Source organism: Lasioglossum baleicum, chromosome 14 (assembly GCF_051020765.1).
Source record: "Lasioglossum baleicum chromosome 14, iyLasBale1, whole genome shotgun sequence".
In the NCBI taxonomy this organism is placed as follows: Eukaryota; Metazoa; Arthropoda; class Insecta; order Hymenoptera; family Halictidae; genus Lasioglossum; species Lasioglossum baleicum.
Genome location: NC_134942.1, coordinates 7,790,378 through 7,810,370, shown reverse-complemented (window position 1 = coordinate 7,810,370; position 19,993 = coordinate 7,790,378). Strand labels below are relative to the sequence as shown.

Genomic DNA, 19,993 nt, shown 5'->3' with positions numbered 1-19,993 from the left:
GACCGTGTTTGGTTTGCAAACTGATTCGTGGACCTGGAAACGGTCTGAACCCTTTGCACTCGCGGCTATTTTAACTGGAAAATTAAGCATTTCTTTCGACGTAGAATATTTGCGTTCCCACAACTCATACGATATCTACTTAAACGTTTAGTAATTGATCAGATACCAATATATTTAACCCTTTGGACTCGAAGCAATTTTGAATCCCAAAATCAGGAGATTTCTTTCAACAGAAATATGATTTTTATTTTATGCAATCTGTTTTACATTGTGCATATCGAATTCCACCTGTTTTCTCATACAACAGCTGAGCTTTTTACTTTAAGTTTGATAATATTAAAACTGTTTTGAAGAATGTTATGAGAATTTTTAGTGGCGTCTCAGTGTCGAGTGCAAAGGGTTAATAATGTAAATAATGGTACAGCAATTTTTAGTGGCAAAGGGTTAAAAAAATCACAAAACTGTCCGTGAAAAATTGTCTTAAGGGGCTAGTCTACCCTCGATTTGTAACTAGAAAGGAACTAGAATCTCACTAGAAAAATGGCTCGAAACATGGGTTTGCGCGCTGTCGGTTTTCGTCCTTATTTGAGCTAATTGTGGGCTGGATGAGGGCTTATTCTAAAGAGGAAGGTTAAACACACTGCGCTCTGGTTACGAGGTTAACGAGATTATGTTTATAACTAATAATATGAGGGCCGAAAGTAGAGAAAAAGTCTAGGAAAATAACCAGCAGATTTCAATGCATTTTTCTGTCTCCAAAAGACTTTATGACTTATGAGATAACCAGAGCGCAGCGCGTTGAACCTTCCTCTTTAGAATGAGCACTCACCCAGCCCAAACTTTGCTCAAATAAGGACAAAAACCTACAGCGCGCAGACCCAGGTTTCGGACCCAAAATCTAGTAAGATCCTAGTAAATAGCAAATATCTAGCAAATAACTAGAATCTTACCAGATTTTCGATCGAAAAAGTGGGTCTGCGCGCTGTCGGTTTTTGTCCTTATTTGAGCAAAGTTTGGGCTGGGTGAGGGCTCATTCTAAAGAGGAAGGTTCAACGCGCTGCGCTCTGGTTATCTCATAAGTCATAAAGTCTTTTGGAGACAGAAAAATGCATTGAAATCTGCTGGTTATTTTCCTAGACTTTTTCTCTACTTTCGGCCCTCATATTATTAGTTATAAACATAATCTCGTTAACCTCGTAACCAGAGCGCAGTGTGTTTAACCTTCCTCTTTAGAATAAGCCCTCACTCAGCCCAAACTTTGCTCAAATAAGGACGAAAACCGACAGCGCGCAAACCCATGTTTCGAGCCATTTTTCTAGTAAGATTCTAGTTCCTTTCTAGTTACAAATCGAGGGTAGACTACCCCCTTAAAGATGTGCACACGGACAACAGAGTTTCAGTATCAGGTTTGTAGATGTCGCAGGTCATCGGCCGGATAATTCGAGATCACCGTGTAGATAGGTGACGAACACCAACGACGCGAAGAATTCGCGGTGGGTCCGGGCAATTTGTCGCGCAGCGTAATGCCTTTAAATATCATCACCGGGTCGGACGAGATATCAGCTAATTCCGCGAATTCCTCTGGCGCGGGGGCGTTGCCTACGCTAGCAAGGGAAAAACGGCCACGCGGGCCGGATGGATATAGGTAGGCGCGAGAACGAGCGAGCTTTAATAGGATCCAAATAGCCGTCGGTGTCCACGCGGAAAATCCGAATTTATGAACCACCGGAAAGATTTAAATTATTTAAATTTCCGAGCAGCGCGCGCTTTAATCCTGATTTACCACATGGCTTTTCTTGTTACACAGGCACGAGCCGCCGAGCAGATTAACCGACCTGTTATCACGCGGACGATTATAAACCGTGTTCGCCTCGCCGATAAGCAGCCGTGAAACTGGACTAAACTGTGTTCCGAAGTCGCCAATGTACATATGTATATGTATTAGACTCCCGGAGATTATGGCTGAGACCTCGTCATTCAGAGCCACGTTCTGATAGATCCGCGATTTACGGTCATTTTGGTAGTCTATTAAGCATCTCGGTTTACGTTACGATCGTGTCCTTCATGGATTGGGATTTTGCACACTTATTTACGAGTATCTGAAGCACATACATAATCTTTCTGAAGTAAAAATTATGAAAAGATTGCGTGAGTTATATTGTTACTTATAGAGTATGTTCTGAAGAGGTAGTTCGATTTTGGAAGCTATTTTTAGGATTTGTTTTCAGAGGAACTATTCAACTTCTTGCATTGGGATTTTGCACACGTATTTTTCATTATCTGAAGCACATACATTGTTTTTTTTAAGTAAAAATAATGAAGATAGCGCGAGTCATATTGTTACTTATAGAATATGTTTTGTAGAGGTAGTTCGATTTTGGAAGCCATTTTTAGGATTTGTTTTCAGAGAAACTATTCAACTTCATGCATTGGGATTTTGCACACGCATTTTACATTATCTGAAGCACATACATTGTTTTTTTTAAGTAAAAATAATGAAGATTGCGCGAGTCATATTGTTACTTATAGAATATGTTTTGTAGAGGTAGTTCGATTTTGGAAGCCATTTTTAGGATTTGTTTTCAGAGGAACTATTCAACTTCTTGCATCGGGATTTTGCACACGTATTTTTCAGTATCTGAAGCACGTGTATAATTTTTTTAAAGTAAAAATAATGAAAATTGCGTGAGTTATGTTTTTTTTTTATAGAATATGTTCTAAGGGGGTAGTTTGTATTTCGATGCCATTTTTACGGTCCATGTAATCCATGTGAAATGCATGTAAAAAAAATCTGAACCGCAGGGGAAGAAATTACTTGAACCGACCTCGGGTGTTTCTCGTTAAAATGAAAATGGACGTTGTCATCCATTAAAGCAAATATTAGCCCACGCGAGGCTCGGTCAGAAAATTAATCTAAACGATCAGATAAGAGACGGGCAGGTATCCGGACCAGAAAAGAATCAGAGCAGAGAGATGCATCAAACCGGCGGAATCAGAGTCGGTCGGAGGCCTCGGCCGCAGAAAAGGCACCCTCGGCCCCATTACTCGCGTGTTTGCTTTAAACTCCTTGTTTCCTCCACGCTTCCTTTCCCGTCGCGGCGAAAGTACACGGCATTAATCACCCGAAAGAGCCAGTAAAGCACGAAGGAAGCAAACTGGAAGTCCGGTTAATCGGTCCCCTAATCTCCGGGGTCCTGGGTCGATCGATCAAAAAACCGTGTCAGAAGAGGAAGCCCCTGGGCGGCCGGGCCGTGTGTAGCGATCGCGATTTTTCATTTGTTTCGCGCGAAACCAGCCTTTCGTCGGCTCCTTGGGATAGCATAGCGTGCCGGCCGCTTTATTCGTATCTCTGTGCCCGGTTAAGTAATTGGAAGGTCTGGCCCGGGTGATTTATCACCCGGTTCCTTGACGGAACGAAAGACGAAGGGTTAGAGGCCAGAGATTGTTACCGAGCCTGACCAATGATCGATCGTTTCGATAGGTGCACCGGGCAGACCGTCTGTTGTCGGTCTCGGATCGTGATTAAGTGATTTCCGCGAAGAAAAACATCGCGAATGCACTCCGGCAGGGGCCAGAAGTGCAATATTGCTCTAAATGACGCCCTCGGTATCACGTTGCTGCACCTCCTCCTTCTTCAGGATCCACTCAGCCCCCCCAGTCAACAGCCTCCCAACCAGAAAAGTTTTCTGCGAACATCTCGGGACCTTGTCGTGCTCGCCAAAAGTGAAAACAGTGCTCGACATCAGCAAAATAAAATGTTTATACAATCATTTTCATGGAAATGAAGCTGAAGAGCGATTTAATTCTTATGTAAATAATTTTAATTGATCGAAGATAACGAATCTGTGTCTTTACATTTTTCATTGTTTTAAATTTTTCACACAATTTTTAACGATGAATAATAAGTACCGAAAACTTGGGGGGCAATTGTTCACCCCATCGGTTTCTCACGGTAACATCTGCTAGAGCACATAGTCGCCCCTGAACGGTTAAAGGAGACATTTCCAAAGATTCAATAATGAAAGAGAAACAGAAAGATTGGGGAGGAAAGTTAGGGTAAGCGAAGTTACGCGAGAGAGAGAGAGAGGAGCTCGAGTGACCGGTGTCCGATTGATTTCAGGTCAGAACGACATCAAGAAGCTGCGCAAGGAGAACGAGCAACTGCGTAGGGAGATATGGAGCCTTCGGGACGAGTACGACAAACTCGAGGAGATCCTGAAGAGGCAGAAGAGTCGCGAGGAGAGCGAAGAATACGAGGTAGTCCGCGGGAGATTGGGTGTAATGAGGGGCGAGTGATCAATAATCCGATTCTGCGGACTCCTGGCGCCTGTGTTTCTTGCGGGACTCGTTTACCCCCGATAAATCTCTTACTCGTCCAATATAAGAGGAATCTTCCATCCTCCCTCTGTGAAACGTAAACATCGATGCGACGTTCGCTGTTATTGCATTTAGAGAAAAGTTACCCAAGCTCTAGGTCCGTTCCGATAGGGTCTCCTTGCCTGGAGGCTAACAAGAAATCGATCTCGTACTTTCCGAGTTTTTTCGAGTGAAAAAGTTCGAACTTGAATTCCACACTATAAAAATTTCAAGTCCTCTCTTCCTTCTCAGATTCTAGCAAAAAATCGATCTTGTATTTCCCGAGTTTTTGGATTGAAAAATGTTCGAACTCGAATCCCACATTAAAGAGATTTCAAAATCGAACCCCGAGTAGAACAGGGTGCGAGTCCCGTGATTAGACAGCGAGATTCCAAAAGGGTTTTCCTTTTTCAGATTCGTTCCGACGAGGATGACGGCCCGCAGTCCGACTATTCCCTCGAGGAGGAGGAAGAGGAGGAGGAGGAGGAGGAGGACGAGGAGTTCGACGAGGACAAAACCACTCAGCTCCCCGGCAAGGATCTCAATAAAGCTGAACAGCTAGAGAACGCGGAGAACCAGAAAATCTCCTCGGAAAAGATGACCAGCAGCCTGCACCGGCTTCACGTGGACTTCGACGACCTGTCGGTGGTCGAAGAGGAGGAAGAATTGAAGAAGGAGAAGGACAAAGTGTCTTCGGAGGACGGCCAGCTGTCGAAAGAGGAGAAGAGCCCGTTCCCGATCCTCAAGCCGAGGCATCTACACGAGAATATCCCGTTTTATCCTGCCACGTACGAGCCGCCAGACCTAAGTACCTCCAGCTACTACGCCGAGTGTCCTTTCAAGTTCCCGAGCACCATGAATCTGATGATGACTCCAGGCATGCAGGAGATGGTGCCTTCGCGGTTGCAGGCTGAGCCGTTGTCTACTTTGGACCAAGTGAACGATCAGATGGTGCACGCGCCGCCCGCAGGCTGGCAGAGCAACCTAACAGTTACTCAGAAGCAGATGACACCATTCGGGACGGTTGATGTGGCTGTCCCATCGATGGAGGCGTTTGGACGCGACCAACAACGATTTGCGACATTTTCAACATTTTCCGCACCAATTCAGAGGAGACACGTTGGCATGAAGCAGCAAGCAACCTGCATGTACACCGCGACACCCTTCGAGGATCAGATGAACCCTGAAGCAATCATTCAGAATGGCTGGAGCTTCGATATTAACTCATCGAACCCGCTAGATCAGAGTCCTGGTGACTCGAAGCTGAAGGATGGCGAGGAGAAGCCCAAGCACTTTTTCGCTCCGCTGCCTTCGAAGATGAAGAGGCAGACTGCTGAGGACTCCTCGCCAACGATTAGTCATTTTGGGACTGGAAGCAGTTCCAACAGCGGCAAGACTGAGTCCACAGTGGTGTCTAAAAGTCAGCTGATGTTTCAGAAGGGATCAGCTGATGTCTACGTGAATGGAGCTGTTGCTTGCGAAGACGGTGTGTTCAGACATAAAACTGAACAGAGGACGTTCCTCAGTACAGACAATTTATTGGTAACAGAGGATAGATCGAACTCTGTCAACCAACTGACAAAGTCTATGTCCTGCCAAGATCTGTCCAGCGAATCCCAATCTGCTTCGATCAGTACTGAGGCTAGACCCCAGATCATGACCCAGAGCGACAACACCTTGGACAATATATCAGATTCGAAACCGTACAGGTCTCACATAAGCGTGACTCTAAAGAGGCCATCCAGAAAGCAACCAGTTAGCCCAAGTACACCAGAGGTCCCCAAACTACCTGCCATGGACTATCGAGTGTTCAACAACCCATTTCTACGGACATTCGACCCAACTTCCAGTTACCGGGACCAGAACAATGTGACGAGACCTCTATCAGTCCAGGTGAACGACGACAATCCTCGTTTCTTCCGATCTCAGACCGCCTTTCATCAAAGAGGACAATTAGGAGGTGCAGACGTACAACACAGGTACAGACCTGTCCAAGCTGAACAGAACCGTCTTCTGATCCCCTCGAACCAGCTGCTAAACGGAAAACTGGTGCCTCCAGCCCCCAAACACGAGATCCAAGTGACCTCCTTCGAGAAGCCCAGCCCACACACCCTGATAGGACCGTCTACCTCGTACGAATTATCCAATTTACGGAGGATGACCCCTAATCCTTACTTGCAGAACCAGAACCTGTACCAGAACGTGCCGTTCATGTCTAGAACTGGTTTGTACCCGCAAAGAGGGATGATGTACTATGACAACTCAGCGCTGAAGGTCCCCGTTCAGACGCAGACGTCCATCGACGGGGATTCCCATCACGAAGACGAGCCGACATACTCGCACGAGGAAAGTGTACCTAGCACACCAAGCGGTCAGCGCAGGAAGAGGATCATCAAGAAAGAAAAAGGACCAGCAAAGAATAATCTTTCTCCATTGGCGCAGAGGAGGAACCTGAAGAAGCAGATCAGCGTGGCATCGTCGGAGATCCCAGAGTCTCCCGGGAAGAGACAGAGATCCAGAAGGCTCAGCATCACCACGACCACCACATCCGAAGGCCAGGAAGATAAGCATGAAAGCAGATCCTCTTCTTCTGGTCAGGACTCGCCGAAGAAGGATCAGACCAGGAGAGTATCGTTGTACTTCAATACCAAGAAGAGACCGTCCCTAGCGTCCGTGAAGACCACCAGGAGCGGGAGTGTGGACATCTTGAAGGACAAGGATGGGATGTTGAACTCGGAAAGGGAGAGGACCACTTCGACCAGCAGCAGCAGAGACACTCCTTCGAAATCGAGGAAGGCTAGCACCAGCAGCGGCAGCGTACCCTGGTGCGCTTGCTGGGGTAATGGCTGCATCTAGGTGATAAACTTGGCCGGATGCTGAAAGCGCTCTGATTAATTCATAAGTCCTGGGACACCAAGGCGAAAGCTAAAGAGGATGTTCTTAATTCATGGTTGCTCTCGTTGTGCGATTGTGAGGTGTACGAGTGTGGAGACCTTTTAGAGACCTGTGCTGCGATGAAGATGGTGTGCTGTTTGAAATGTTGGTGGAATGGAGACTGGAAGATGTTGGTGACATTTTTAAAAAGCTAGTAGAAGGAAGACCATGCTATAGCACTTAGGGTATGGGGTAAACGAAGACTCCAGCCGGTGTGGGAAGATGTTGGTGGCATTGTTAAAAAGCTAGTAGAAGGAAGATCATGCTATAGCACTTAGGGTATGGGGTAAACGAAGACTGCAGCCGGTGTGGAAGAATTTTGGTGACATTGTGAAAAAGCTAGTAGAAGGAAGACCATGCACTTAGGGTATGGGGTAAACGAAGACTGCAGCCGGTGTGGAAGAATTTTGGTGACATTGTTAAAAAGCTAGTAGAAGGAAGACCATGCTATAGCACTTAGGGTATGGGGTAAACGAAGACTCCAGCCGGTGTGGGAAGATGTTGGTGGCATTGTTAAAAAGCTAGTAGAAGGAAGACCATGCTATAGCACTTAGGGTATGGGGTTAGCGAAGACTGCAGCCGGTGTGGAAGAATGTTGGTGACATTGTTAAAAAGCTAGTAGAAGGAATACCATGCTACAGCACTTAGGGTATGGGGTAAACGAAGACTGCAGCCGGTGTGGAAGAATGTTGGTGACATTGTTAAAAAGCTAGTAGAAGGAATACCATGCTACAGCACTTAGGGTATGGGGTTAGCGAAGACTCCAGCCGGTGTGGAAAGATGTTGGCGACATTGTTAAAAAGCTAGTGGAAGGAAGACCATGCTATAGCACTCAGGGTATGAGGTAAACGAAGCCTGGAGCCGGTGTGGCAGAATTTCGGAGAGATTTCAGAAAGGACAGAAAGATCAGAAGCATCGTCAATGAAATATTGATCCCACGACGACGTACTCCACGAGGAGCAGTATCGACCTTCAGTGTAACTATAAGGAAACCGCTGCAGCCAATAGCAGAGGTCGTAAAAGTAGCACCGACAGAACCAGGACACCATAAACCCGTTGGTGTCCTGGTGACGGTTGCAACCAAGGTGGTTTCCGGCCAGGAATACCTAAGCACAGTGTCCTCGATATTTAAGGCGGACGTGGATCGAATTAAATATTGGAATTAATATTGAACGAGCACACCGTTTGCGACCCTTCGCCGGGTGAGCCCTTAGGAAGTCTACCTAAATTTCACTGGATTACTGGACAGCCGGCTTTCCTCGGTGAAGTGAAATAAACAAGTTAATGGTACTTTATTGGTTGCTACGGTGCTCGAGGACTCTAGTGGAGATGATGATCGTTCATGCATTTACTTAGCGTTAATGTTGCGTTCTGTATATATGATAGTATGTATACATATTGGTATATTGTATATTGGTATGGTGTATTATTAATCGGCTGTTCCTATTTATGTACTTAAACTGATCTGTGTACAAAAGGAAATATAACGAGTAATCACTTTTGCAGTTTTCCTGACATTTTATAATTTCATTTGTAATAAATATACCCGAAGCGCCATTGTCATGAAAAATCCCTTCAAACTCTGAAAAGATTATGTTAGAACCAGAGGAACGTTAAAAATTAATTCGTAGTGTGTTTCATTTATAATAAATATACTCAAAGCACCATTGTCATGAAAAATCCCTTCAAACTCTGAAAAGATTATGTTAGAACCAGTAGGAACGTTGAAAATTAATTCATAGTGTTATGTACATGATGTTAATTAAACAGGATGATCAAGAAAACAGCCCGAGCATAGTCCGTGCGATCACGCCAGCGAAATCCCGGTGTATAATCGATCGGCAGGTTAATGATTATTAATTACCATGCAAACTACCGACAGCGGTTCGTTAAAAGGGTTCAGACGAGAGAAAGTGCGGGGATAGTGACCCTGGACGACGCGATCGAGTATAATCCGACTAGGGAGAGGTTCGTCAAATGATCCCGAGACCCGGACCGATTCTCCATAAACGGTCTGCAATTCCATCGTAAGCTTTTCACCAGCCAGAGAGCCAGGTAAGATATTGCCGTCGGCGGACGGTCGCGTCGGGTATTTTGGGGGCCGAGTCATTCGTTCCTCTCTATATAATTCATCGAATTATTGATTATTCCCGGCGAACTTATTCCAAGAGCCCCATTTATTAATGGCCCGGGTAGGGGCGGGTGGCTAAAGGCAAAGTTCGCGAGCATCTTCCGCGTAAACTTCTGAAGCGTTCTGTGTTCCCGTTACCCACCCCATCCCCTTTAAAGGGGTTGCAACTGGAGGAAAATTTAAAGAAGTCCGGGGAACTGAATCGGCCGAGTAAATTGAATGCACTTATAATTAAACGCGCCCGTTTTCTTATGCTCCGCTGGAAGAAGTTCAGTAACTGCGTGGAAAACCCCCACCCCGACACCCTGAGAAATAAAGAAGCGTTTTCAAGAAATTATACGGAGTGGCTCGTTCGAAGCTCTACAGTATTTCAGAAACAAAATTCAATTTTCATGGAGGGAAAAAATTGCGTCTGCGATCATGGGGTTTATTTTCCTACGTCGCGTAACCAATTACCAGACTCGGCGAGCGTGTAGAATATTTCAGGGACAAATATAAATCGCCGAAGTCCCCCCGGGTGACGAGCTAATAGTCTTCCAATTATTTCGAGCAGAGAGTTAGTAGAAGAAGTGATCCGCGAGAAGCGGAGGGTTGGGAAGCAGAGAGACACGAAGCCACCCTCTTGGCGGAGGGTGGCCGAGGGTGGTTCAAAGAAAAAGGAGGCCGGATCGTCGCACAATGGCCGTCGGTGTAAAGCTTTTCAGCGGCGTGGCACGGTCCGCTCGCGGGAAAAGGCGCGGGAAGGTTGCAAGGGTGTCAACGCCTAGAAAGATGAGGACAGCGGTGTGCAGGGGGGTGGTGGTGCCACGAAGGGTGCGAGAGGTGCGGCGCAGACTGGCGCAATTAAAATGCAAATTATCTCTTTTCGCGCGGCCATATTTCCAGAAGAGCCTGGGCGCGTTCGCGCTACCCTACGCCGTCACCGATTAACTTGGAACTAATTTACGGGGACGACTCCGTCGCGCCGCCAAGTCAGAGAAGACGTTTTGTCTCGGGCGCAGATAGACCCGCTACGTTAATACGGGCTAATGTCATTTGCAAATGTCAGTCGGGGCTAGTTTCTTCGCTGGCAGCGTGATTTCCGCGTCGGCCCCGAGAAGGAGGATCCCGGGAAATTGCGATCCTCCAAGAGCTCCCGGCGAACACGAGATTAGAAACGAGTCTACGAACTTGCGCCCTGGCCTTGTCTGCCCTTGACACTGTACCGACGTTCTTCGTGTGGGTACGTGTGGTGAGAATGAGAACGAAACATAACGAACGAGAGGCAAAACGTATGTATGAAGTATGAAGTGAATTTGGTTGAACGAAATAAGGGAGCGTTTTGTTTGGAAAAATTGTCAGTCGTTAATCAAACATCGCTCGTGATACACGTAATTTGTTTCGTTACATACAGTTAGGAGCAAAACTGATCACACACACTTTAAGTCAGAATAACTTTTTTATGAATGGACCGAACGGCTTCAATTTATCTGTAAGGCTAGAGGAATTAGTTTAGTAAATGACGTCTAATAAATGAGTTTTGAAAAAATGCATTTGGTCGGAATTGTGAAAAACAATACTAAAAATTGATTTTTACAACTTTTTTAGCTAGCCCAATAACGAAATATTTAAAAAATGTGTTTCGTCAACTGGTATAAATTATATACGCTCTGAAAATTTCATTGAAATTGGTTCATTGGTTTACGAGTTATAAATGATCAAAAGTGGTAACCACCCTTTTACCACCCTTCGGGCACCATGTCTGTACGCTGTACTGGTTCCAACCTATGCACACAGTTCCGAAATATTTTTTTTGCCAACACAAACATAACAGAAGAACAATTTATTCCGCACCGTCTTACATTTTTGTTCGAAAACGTGGGAGTTCTAACCACGACTAGCGAGGTGTAATTTGAAATTCAAAATTGCCCCCTCATTAATGCAGCGCACGAATGATAAAGAGTGCTTCCACCAGAGAAAACTGCGAACATTAATAAGAGAGATTTACATGTTTATTGTAGCTTTAGCTAACAACAAACTAGAAACAAATTCCCTTTTAATTACTCCAGCTAAGGTTTTGTTTCATGATGGTCTATCATTTCTTTAAACGATCGATGATCGATAATGGTCTAGCATTTCTTTAAACGAGGATCTAATTAAACTTTGAATTGAGGATTGAAATGCAATTGCGATTTGGTAAAAATGAAATTGTTGCAACTAACGAAGCAAATAAGACTGGGCAATCGGGTCAATCAATCAAGCGATGACGTCTCAAGTATAATTACTATTAATTCCGCTAATTAATGCTGAGTTAAGGGCAATTTAGCATTCGGAACTCGCAAATATGCTCTTGAACGCCATGGTATTTTAAGGATTAGGCTAGATCGACGTTCACCATCAAGAATAGAAGAACGAAGTGAACAAAGCGAGTCGAGTTCCATCAGCTCTAATTAATAGCCAGATCGAAATTTACAGTAATTGAGCAACAGGCTGCCCGATACGTCTATCGTTCGTTCGCGAACAGGCCTAACTGCTCAGTGGCCCGATATCACGCAACAGCCCGAAGATTATCGGATGGGAATAGTATGCAACCCGACCCCATGAATTCCAATTAAAACGCTATCGTAAGTATTTATAGTCTGAAGACTGGCCCGATATCTGCTGCTGCAACGGCCGTTAAGATGATCAGGTTTAATTACGCACCTCGTAAACCATTTACCTGATGGTCGGGAGTGAATCCTCGGACGCCAGGATTCACGCGAACTGAATTTTACCGGGATATCTATAGTTACCTGGAAAGAGACAAAACGGTCGTTAGTCGATACTCGAGTTGAACAGGAAAAATGATACTGGTCTAGGTGGATTCTCACGTTCGATAACGAATTCCAACATATAATATTTTCATTCGAATCATTTTCATCTGTAAATTGCAGACAATTCCGCGTTGGAAATATTTACCTGCATAATTCAAAGCAGTGTACATATTTTAAAAATCTAAGAACGTCAACGTGTTAGTTTCAGTTTAATAAATAATTGAAACAAGAAAGAAATTTTTATGTAGCCTCTGTGTCTTGAAATCGACGCAGACATGTTTTATTTTGCATAAAGATCCGCAGTTTAATAATCATTTTATGTGTTAATATTAAAAGAAAAGTCGATAAGGAAATCCAACATATTTTTATTCGAATCATTTTCATCCGTAAATTGCAGGCAATTCTGGGTGGGAAATATTTACCTGCATAACTCAAAGCAGTGTAGATTATTTAAAAAATCTAAGAACGTCAACGTGTTAGTTTCAGTTTAATAAATAATTAAAAGAAGAAAGAAATTTTTATTTAGCCTCTGTGTCTTGAAATCGACGCAGACATGTTTTATTTTGCATAAAGTTCCGCAGTTTAATAATCATTTTATGTGTTAATATTAAAAGAAAAGTCGATAACGAAATCCAACATGTTTTCATTCGATTAATTTTCATCTGTAAATTGCAGACAATTCCGCGTTGGAAATATTTACCTGCATAATTCAAAGCAGTGTACATATTTTAAAACTCTAAGAACGTCAACGTGTTAGTTTCAGTTTAATAAATAATTAAAAGAAGAAAGAAATTTTTATTTAGCCTCTGTGTCTTGAAATCGACGCAGACATGTTTTATTTTGCATAAAGATCCGCAGTCTAATAATCATTTTATGTGTTAATATTAAAAGAAAAGTCATAAAAGTCTTCTTCTTACCCTTAGTATCATCCCTTACCGAGAGGGATTTTATTCGGATTTTCACTGAAAATCATGTACCGTAGTATATTTTATCAACTAAAACAGAAGCGTACGATATGTGCGCGTTTCTCTATCAGTTTGAATAATAAAGAGAAAAGGAAAAATTTCGAAACATCTCGGTAGAAGTTTCAGCCCCGATAAAATATTCGTTGGAGAGGCTGGCGGTGGGCCTTTCCGGCTCTAATAAAAAAGGCAGATGGAGAAGCGGCTGCAAGTTTCTCGCTAAACAAATTTCAAACACTCCGCGTTCCTCGAGCCTGCGGAACCTCCCAAGAATCCGCCTGCCCCCGTTGTTTTCTCGTTATTTCATATTACACTTGCAGCAGTTTCATTACTCTTTCGCTTGAACGCCGCGCCGCGCCGCGCAGGGGGTCCTCTCCCTCTTTCGACGGAGAATTTTAGCCGAAAGACGAAGCTTTATTACGTTCTCGCGTAATTTCCCAGCTCGCGGACGTAATATCTCCCGGATGGTCACTCGTATGCCGCGTGACGAGACGCGTTTCACCGTCTAATATTAAAAGTTGAAACAAGAATTCTTACTTGTTCGTTATTCTACTGCGAGAACGGTGCTTCTGTTACCACCACTTCAGAATATCATTCCCCGCTTCGTTTAAATGAAATATCTTTCTAGTTAGCCAACTTTCGATCGTATCCTTCTCAACAGTTTCATCATCAGACTGCCGATCTTTATGCGAAATAAAAACTTTCCATCGGATTCGCAAGACACCGAGCTGAAATAAAAATTTAATTTCTTTCTTGATATATTTAAACCTTCCTCCATTAAGAATAAAAATATTTTGCGATTGTTGTGGAGAAAGCAGAAATAAAATAAAAATTGATTTCATCCCTTAATGGATTTGTTTCGTTAGAAACGACTCTACAATATTCCTGAATTTTACTAATCTATTGCTGTTTTATATTTCACCCAATTAATTTTTTCATTGATACGTAAAAATCGAAATGAACAAAATTACTTTCCGATCGACCTAATATAATGATCCCTTTAAATTCTTCGAATGTCTTTGCTGCTTTAAATTGCACCTACTTATCACGTTTCAAGCATTTGTTGGATTAAATTATTAGTGCCATTCACTTTTAGGAAATGACTTTAGAATTTCACTGATACAAGATTGCAAGTTCATTTCAGAATGCAATATTTTACAGAACGATTTACCTTACACTTGTACCTTTCAACGTTCGAATCTACTGCATCAGGAAATTCATTAATAAACGTGAATAAATAGTTGCGAAGCCCTCGAATTTCCCAAGTATGTTTTTTAAATCAAAACCGACCCGCGCCGATCCCGCTAAAAGTAAATCACAGCGAGAGGGGTTGGTTCCGATGTATTATTAAACGAACACCATCCGGGGGCGGCAAATATCGAGAATTTTTAAATTGAGTTTGAGCGGAACTCAATTTGTACAAATGTTTCATTTGCATGAAACGTCCAATATCCTGTTATGAGCGGCGAGTATCGCCACGCATGCAACCGGTTCAGCCGGAATTCAGCATTTTTGCAAATATTCTTTGTCGCGCAAATATTTGCGAATTTCGTTCGGGATGTGAAACGAGATACAGCGCCATCGACGATATACCGGGAACGCCTGAACTCTCTGAACAGACGAGTAGCACTTCTCGATCCGCTGGACCGTGAAAACCACTTCATCAATTTGTTCAACTTCCGATATAATCAGAATTTACATTGCTGCGATCAGTAATACCTGAATAAACCTCGCGGGAAGAACAGAGCCAGACACTTTTTATTTCGCAGTTTTTTCGCGGCTGCCAGTTTAACACGCTCGTTCCACCGGCCTCGCAATTACTATATTGTGAAATATAAAAATTAACAGAAGCCGAGTAAAGATTTACTTTGTCGCACAATGTCCTACAATGTGACAGCACCGTTTTGGATAATATCCTTCTCGACGTTAATTATGAAGTGTACACAACAATCAACAATTGTTTGTGCAATATAAAAATTAACTTTTGCAATCTCGAAACACAGAAGCCGAGTAAAGATTTACTTTGTCGCACAATGTCCTACAATGTGACAGCACCGTTTTCGATAATATCCTTCTCGACGTTAATTATGAAGTGTACACAACAATCAACAATTGTTTGTGCAATATAAAAATTAACTTTTGCAATCACGAAACACAGAAACCGAGTAAAGATTTACTTTGTCGCACAATGTCCTACAATGTGACAGCAACGTTTTCGATAATATGCTTCTCGACTTTATTTAATGCTGCGAGTATACACTTCATGTTAACTATGAAGTATACACAACAATCTTTATGAATAATTTAAATCTGGTGTGAAAGAAAAAATTGTCCCCGTGTTCCGAGCTTTATAATTTGATATTTTATATTCAAAATTGAACCTTCGACGTGTAAAACTGTGGTCCGACTTTTAGTGGAATTTTCTTGTTGTAAATGCATAAAATTTGCGATTTAAATCGCAATGAAATAGCCAAACTGTTTCAGAGGGCGAAAAATTGGCGAAACATTGCATTAAAAAAAAATGATAGATTACGTAGAAATAAACTATGAGCTTCTGTAGTGATGAACAATGAATGAGCATAAATGTTCCAGTAATTTCTATTCGAACGAGGGCAAGATATCGCGACAGGCAATAATTCCGTTTCAGAGGTACTTAATTTCAGATCCACGCCATTCGATATTCGCATTTCATTTCGCCTGACGTTTCGCGACCCTAAGAGAAATCAATTGTCACTATAGACGTACAGTGCACACGTGCCAAAGGGCTTCCGAGGCGAACGCAATTTCCCGGAGCGCCAGAGCCGAGGGAACGAAACGCGTTGCAATTCGATCGCGAGACACCTCGCCGAGCTTTCGACTTTTATCGCGGACTCTTGGCACTCAGTTTTAAATTTCCTGCGATATCGCGGCGATGCCGGAGAGACGGGGAATAGCGAAGGGAAAAGAGAAGAGAAGAAGCCCGAGTGGAAAGTAAGCGGATCGCGAAATAAAAAGTTTCGCCACCGAAGTTTCCGAAGTGTGCCGAACCGTCGAATTCAGAGCTCTACGGATCGAAACCGCCCGTGTTATCCGAAAAGTTAATCGGCGAAGTCGGTCGTTAGCATTCCGCGATTGCCGAGGACCGTTCCAACCCGGAAATCCGCTTTCCGCGCCGCAATCATAATATTTTCTCGCGCCGGGAAGAACGTTTCGACAGGCCGAGTCGTTCCGTTTCGTGTTCGATTTGCTCTTCGCAGAGCGATTCCGCTTCGGAACCCGTGTAAAACGATTAACACGCTCGCTACCTCGCGGATCACTGTGTGGATCGTTGAATTTGTGTTATAGAATTTGTTTAACTGGTTTCACGGCAAAATTCTAATGTTGTTCATTCACGATTACCGATATTGTAAAGATGCATAATCAGGAATTATCCAACAAATATATCTCTTTTTGACAAACGCATTATCGTTAATGTGAAAGGCATTGTTTATTCATAAATAATTTCAGCATGGTCTTGGTCTTGGGAGATCTATATGAGCTTAATCATTTCATTATAATAAAGCAAAATACTACATATACTCTAACGTTAAATTAGTTTAACAATAGGTTCACGGCAAAATTTTAATATTTCTCATTCACGATTATCGAGACTGCAAAGATGCATGGAATTATTCAACAAATTTCTTTGTTTGTAATGAAATAGAGGTGGATACAAATTTAGACAAAGATGATCAGCATGATCTACACTGGTCTCGGGAGATCTGTACGAGAGTTTAATCCTGTTATTATAATAAAGTATACTACATGTATCCCAACGTTAATTAGCATGATCGAGTCGACCGCGTAATGGACTCACGTAAACGCAAACACGTTAACAAACGAGTACACTTAACGCGTGTCCGACGAGACGTAAATGCCACGAACCCAGAGACGTTCTCCCGTGTCTAATTTTGTTCGACGGAGGCCGCCGCTAAAAGAATGCCGAAGCGCTTAAAACTACTCCGGAAATGGGAATTCTTTCGCCGTTAATGGACACAGGCCACGCACGATCCCCGCTCGAGTGTTCTGTCAATCCTGTCACTTCTGAAAAGTGCTGGACCGACGGAGAAACATCCTTTACCAGCGATCCTTGTTCCGCGCTCGAGCCCGTACGAATCCATCGATCATCGATAGAAGGGACAATAAAAAAATTTCATAGTTGATTGGACGGTCCGGGGATTGTAAAAAATTTATTGAACGGGCGCGGAGCTCGAGATGAATATTTAAAAAATGGTAGACACCTGTACAGGATGATCCAAAATATTGTAGACATCAATTTTAACTAACAGTGAGTATGCTAGACACTTTTAATCGTTTCTGTAGAATTTGATTTTTTAAAATGTTTTTATTGTATAAAATCACAGTTGTTCATTTTATACATAAACGTATACGATGAATATAAACAACGACAAAATAAACCGTGGTGCAAAGGTTAATCAATTCGCAACATAGCCATCCCAAAATCGACAATGATATTTCGATATTCTTGATTTTCTGAAATATGTTTATCGTATAAAACCACAGCTGTTCATTTTGTACATGAATATATACGATGAATATAAACAACGACAAAATAAACCGTGCTGCACGGATTAATTAATTCGCAACATCACTATCCCAAAACCGGCAATGACATCTCGATACTCCTGATTGTCTAAAATATTTTTATCGTATAAAATCGCAGTTGTCCATTTTGTACATGAAAATATACGATGAATATAAACAACGACAAACTAAACCGTGCTGCACGGATTAATCAATTCGCTACATCACCATCTCAAAACCTGCAATGACATCTCGATACTCCTGATTGTCTAAAATATTTTTATCGTATAAAATCGCAGCTGTCCATTTTATACGTGAATATATATGTTGAATATAAATAACGACAATCTAGACCGTGGTGCACGGATTAATTAATTCGCAACATCACCATCCGAAAACCGGCAATGACATCTCGATATTCTAGATTTTCTAAAAATTTTTTATTGTACAAAATCACAGCTGTTTATTTTGTATAATACATGGAATATAAACAACGATGAATATAAACAACGACAAACTAAACCGTGCTGCACGGATTAATTAATTCGCTACATCACCATCTCAAAACCGGCAATGACATCTCGATACTCCTGATTGTCTAAATTCTTTTTATCGTATAAAATCGCAGCTGTCCATTTTATACGTGAATATATATGATGAATATAAATAACGACAATCTAGACCGTGGTGCACGGATTAATTAATTCGCAACATCACCATCCCAAAACCGGCAATGACATCTCGATATTCTAGATTTTCTAAAATTTTTTTATTGTACAAAATCACAGCTGTTTATTTTGTATAATACATGGAATATAAAGAACGATGAATATAAACAACGACAAACTAAACCGTGCTGCACGGATTAATTGATTCGCTACATCACCATCTCAAAACCGGCAATGACATCTCGATACTCCTGATTGTCTAAATTCTTTTTATCGTATAAAATCACAGCTGTCCATTTTATACATGAATATATACGATGAATATAAATAAGGACAAACTAGACCGTAGTGCAAGAAGGAGTTAATTAATTCGCAACATCACCATCCCAAAAATGATCTCTCCCGGGGACAGCTCTCCAGGAGTCTCCACTTCCGAAATAAATCCCGAAGCGGAGGAACCCTCGGCAACGTTGTCTAATCATAGAAAGCGCTCTTGCAAATCGTTTCCCGAGGAACTCTACCCGCACGTGACACACAGAGAACGCCAAAGTGCGGAGAAAAGAGGCAGCTGTTGCTGTCCCGGGCCCGACCCGACCCGGCCCGGACCGTCTCGATCGGAATCTCGCCGGTTATTGTATCAAATGCATAAATCTCCACTTTATTGCTGTTATATGCAAAGTAGTGCGGGACGAGTCGGTAAGGAACGCGAGGACCTAAGAATAATGCATTCGGTCGTAGATCGATGTGTGTCTGGCTCGTCTCTGACTACCTATGCTCGCCACCAGAACCGACGATAGCGATCGGTGTGGACTTATTTAATTTGGGGACCTGGCCGGCCTCCCGAGTTGTTTGCTGAACGATCGTTAACGCTGATTTATACGCTCATTCATTTCCACGATGAAACCCCTGCTCTCCCTCATTCCTTGCTCTCTTTCACTCTCTCTCTCTCCGTTTCGCTCTCTGACTCTCTTTGTCTTGCAGGAGCAGCGCCCCACGTGTTCGCACGCAAAAACCGGCGCGATTCGGTGTGAACGTGTTGCGAAGCTGGTTTGCTAATGATGCCCCTAAAAATCGAGGTGTCTCGGGGAGGAGCGGCGGGGGAGTAACACGGTACGAAGTGGGAGTTAGGGTGGCAGCGATAAAGGTCTTTAGGTAGCGTAGCAAATGGCCGTTTAAGCAGTTGAGCAACTTGTTCCGCGATGAAATGTTTCAGCTGGTTTTTGGCCTCGGTATGAATATGTACAGCCGGATCGATTGGCTGGAACGGCAGCGTTTCGTGTGATTGCACGTAATTAATTTGTTATGAACCCCTCTCGCCCCGGTACGTTGGAGTAGTTTAATCACTTTTAACGTCGAGTACCGTTCAAGGGATTTTATGCTAGTTGCCAGCTCGATGGAGCTCGGGATACATGTTGCTTGTTTGTGGAGTTGTCGATGGTATTGTTCGGTGGCGACGAATTCTGCGTCGATGGCGATTTTCATGTTGCTATTTGGTTGTTGAGTGGAGCGTGTACTGGCGATTTTGATGTCGTAATTTAGTTGGTGAGTATGCTGTTCGCTGTTCTCTGTGGTTATTAGGGGAAACAT

At 43.0% G+C, this 19,993-nt stretch overlaps 2 protein-coding genes across 5 annotated transcripts in view; one reads left to right on the top strand and one right to left on the bottom strand.

The window, feature by feature from the left end:
* LOC143215767 (uncharacterized) overlaps positions 1-9,086 on the top strand; it is a 34,391-nt gene extending 25,305 nt beyond the window's left edge. For 2 of the 4 annotated variants that reach the window (XM_076438188.1, XM_076438187.1), the window contains exons 3-4: positions 4,121-4,257; positions 4,771-9,086. In XM_076438188.1, coding sequence (XP_076294303.1) covers positions 4,121-4,257; positions 4,771-7,212 — 2,579 coding nt within the window. In that variant the 3' untranslated portion in view covers positions 7,213-9,086. The remainder of the gene's footprint in view (positions 1-4,120; positions 4,258-4,770) is intronic. The other 2 variants (XM_076438189.1, XM_076438190.1) reach the window with 2 other exon arrangements.
* Ror (tyrosine-protein kinase transmembrane receptor Ror) overlaps positions 1-19,993 on the bottom strand; it is a 322,401-nt gene that overhangs the window by 248,700 nt on the left and 53,708 nt on the right. The gene's annotated exons all lie outside the window — the stretch shown is intronic.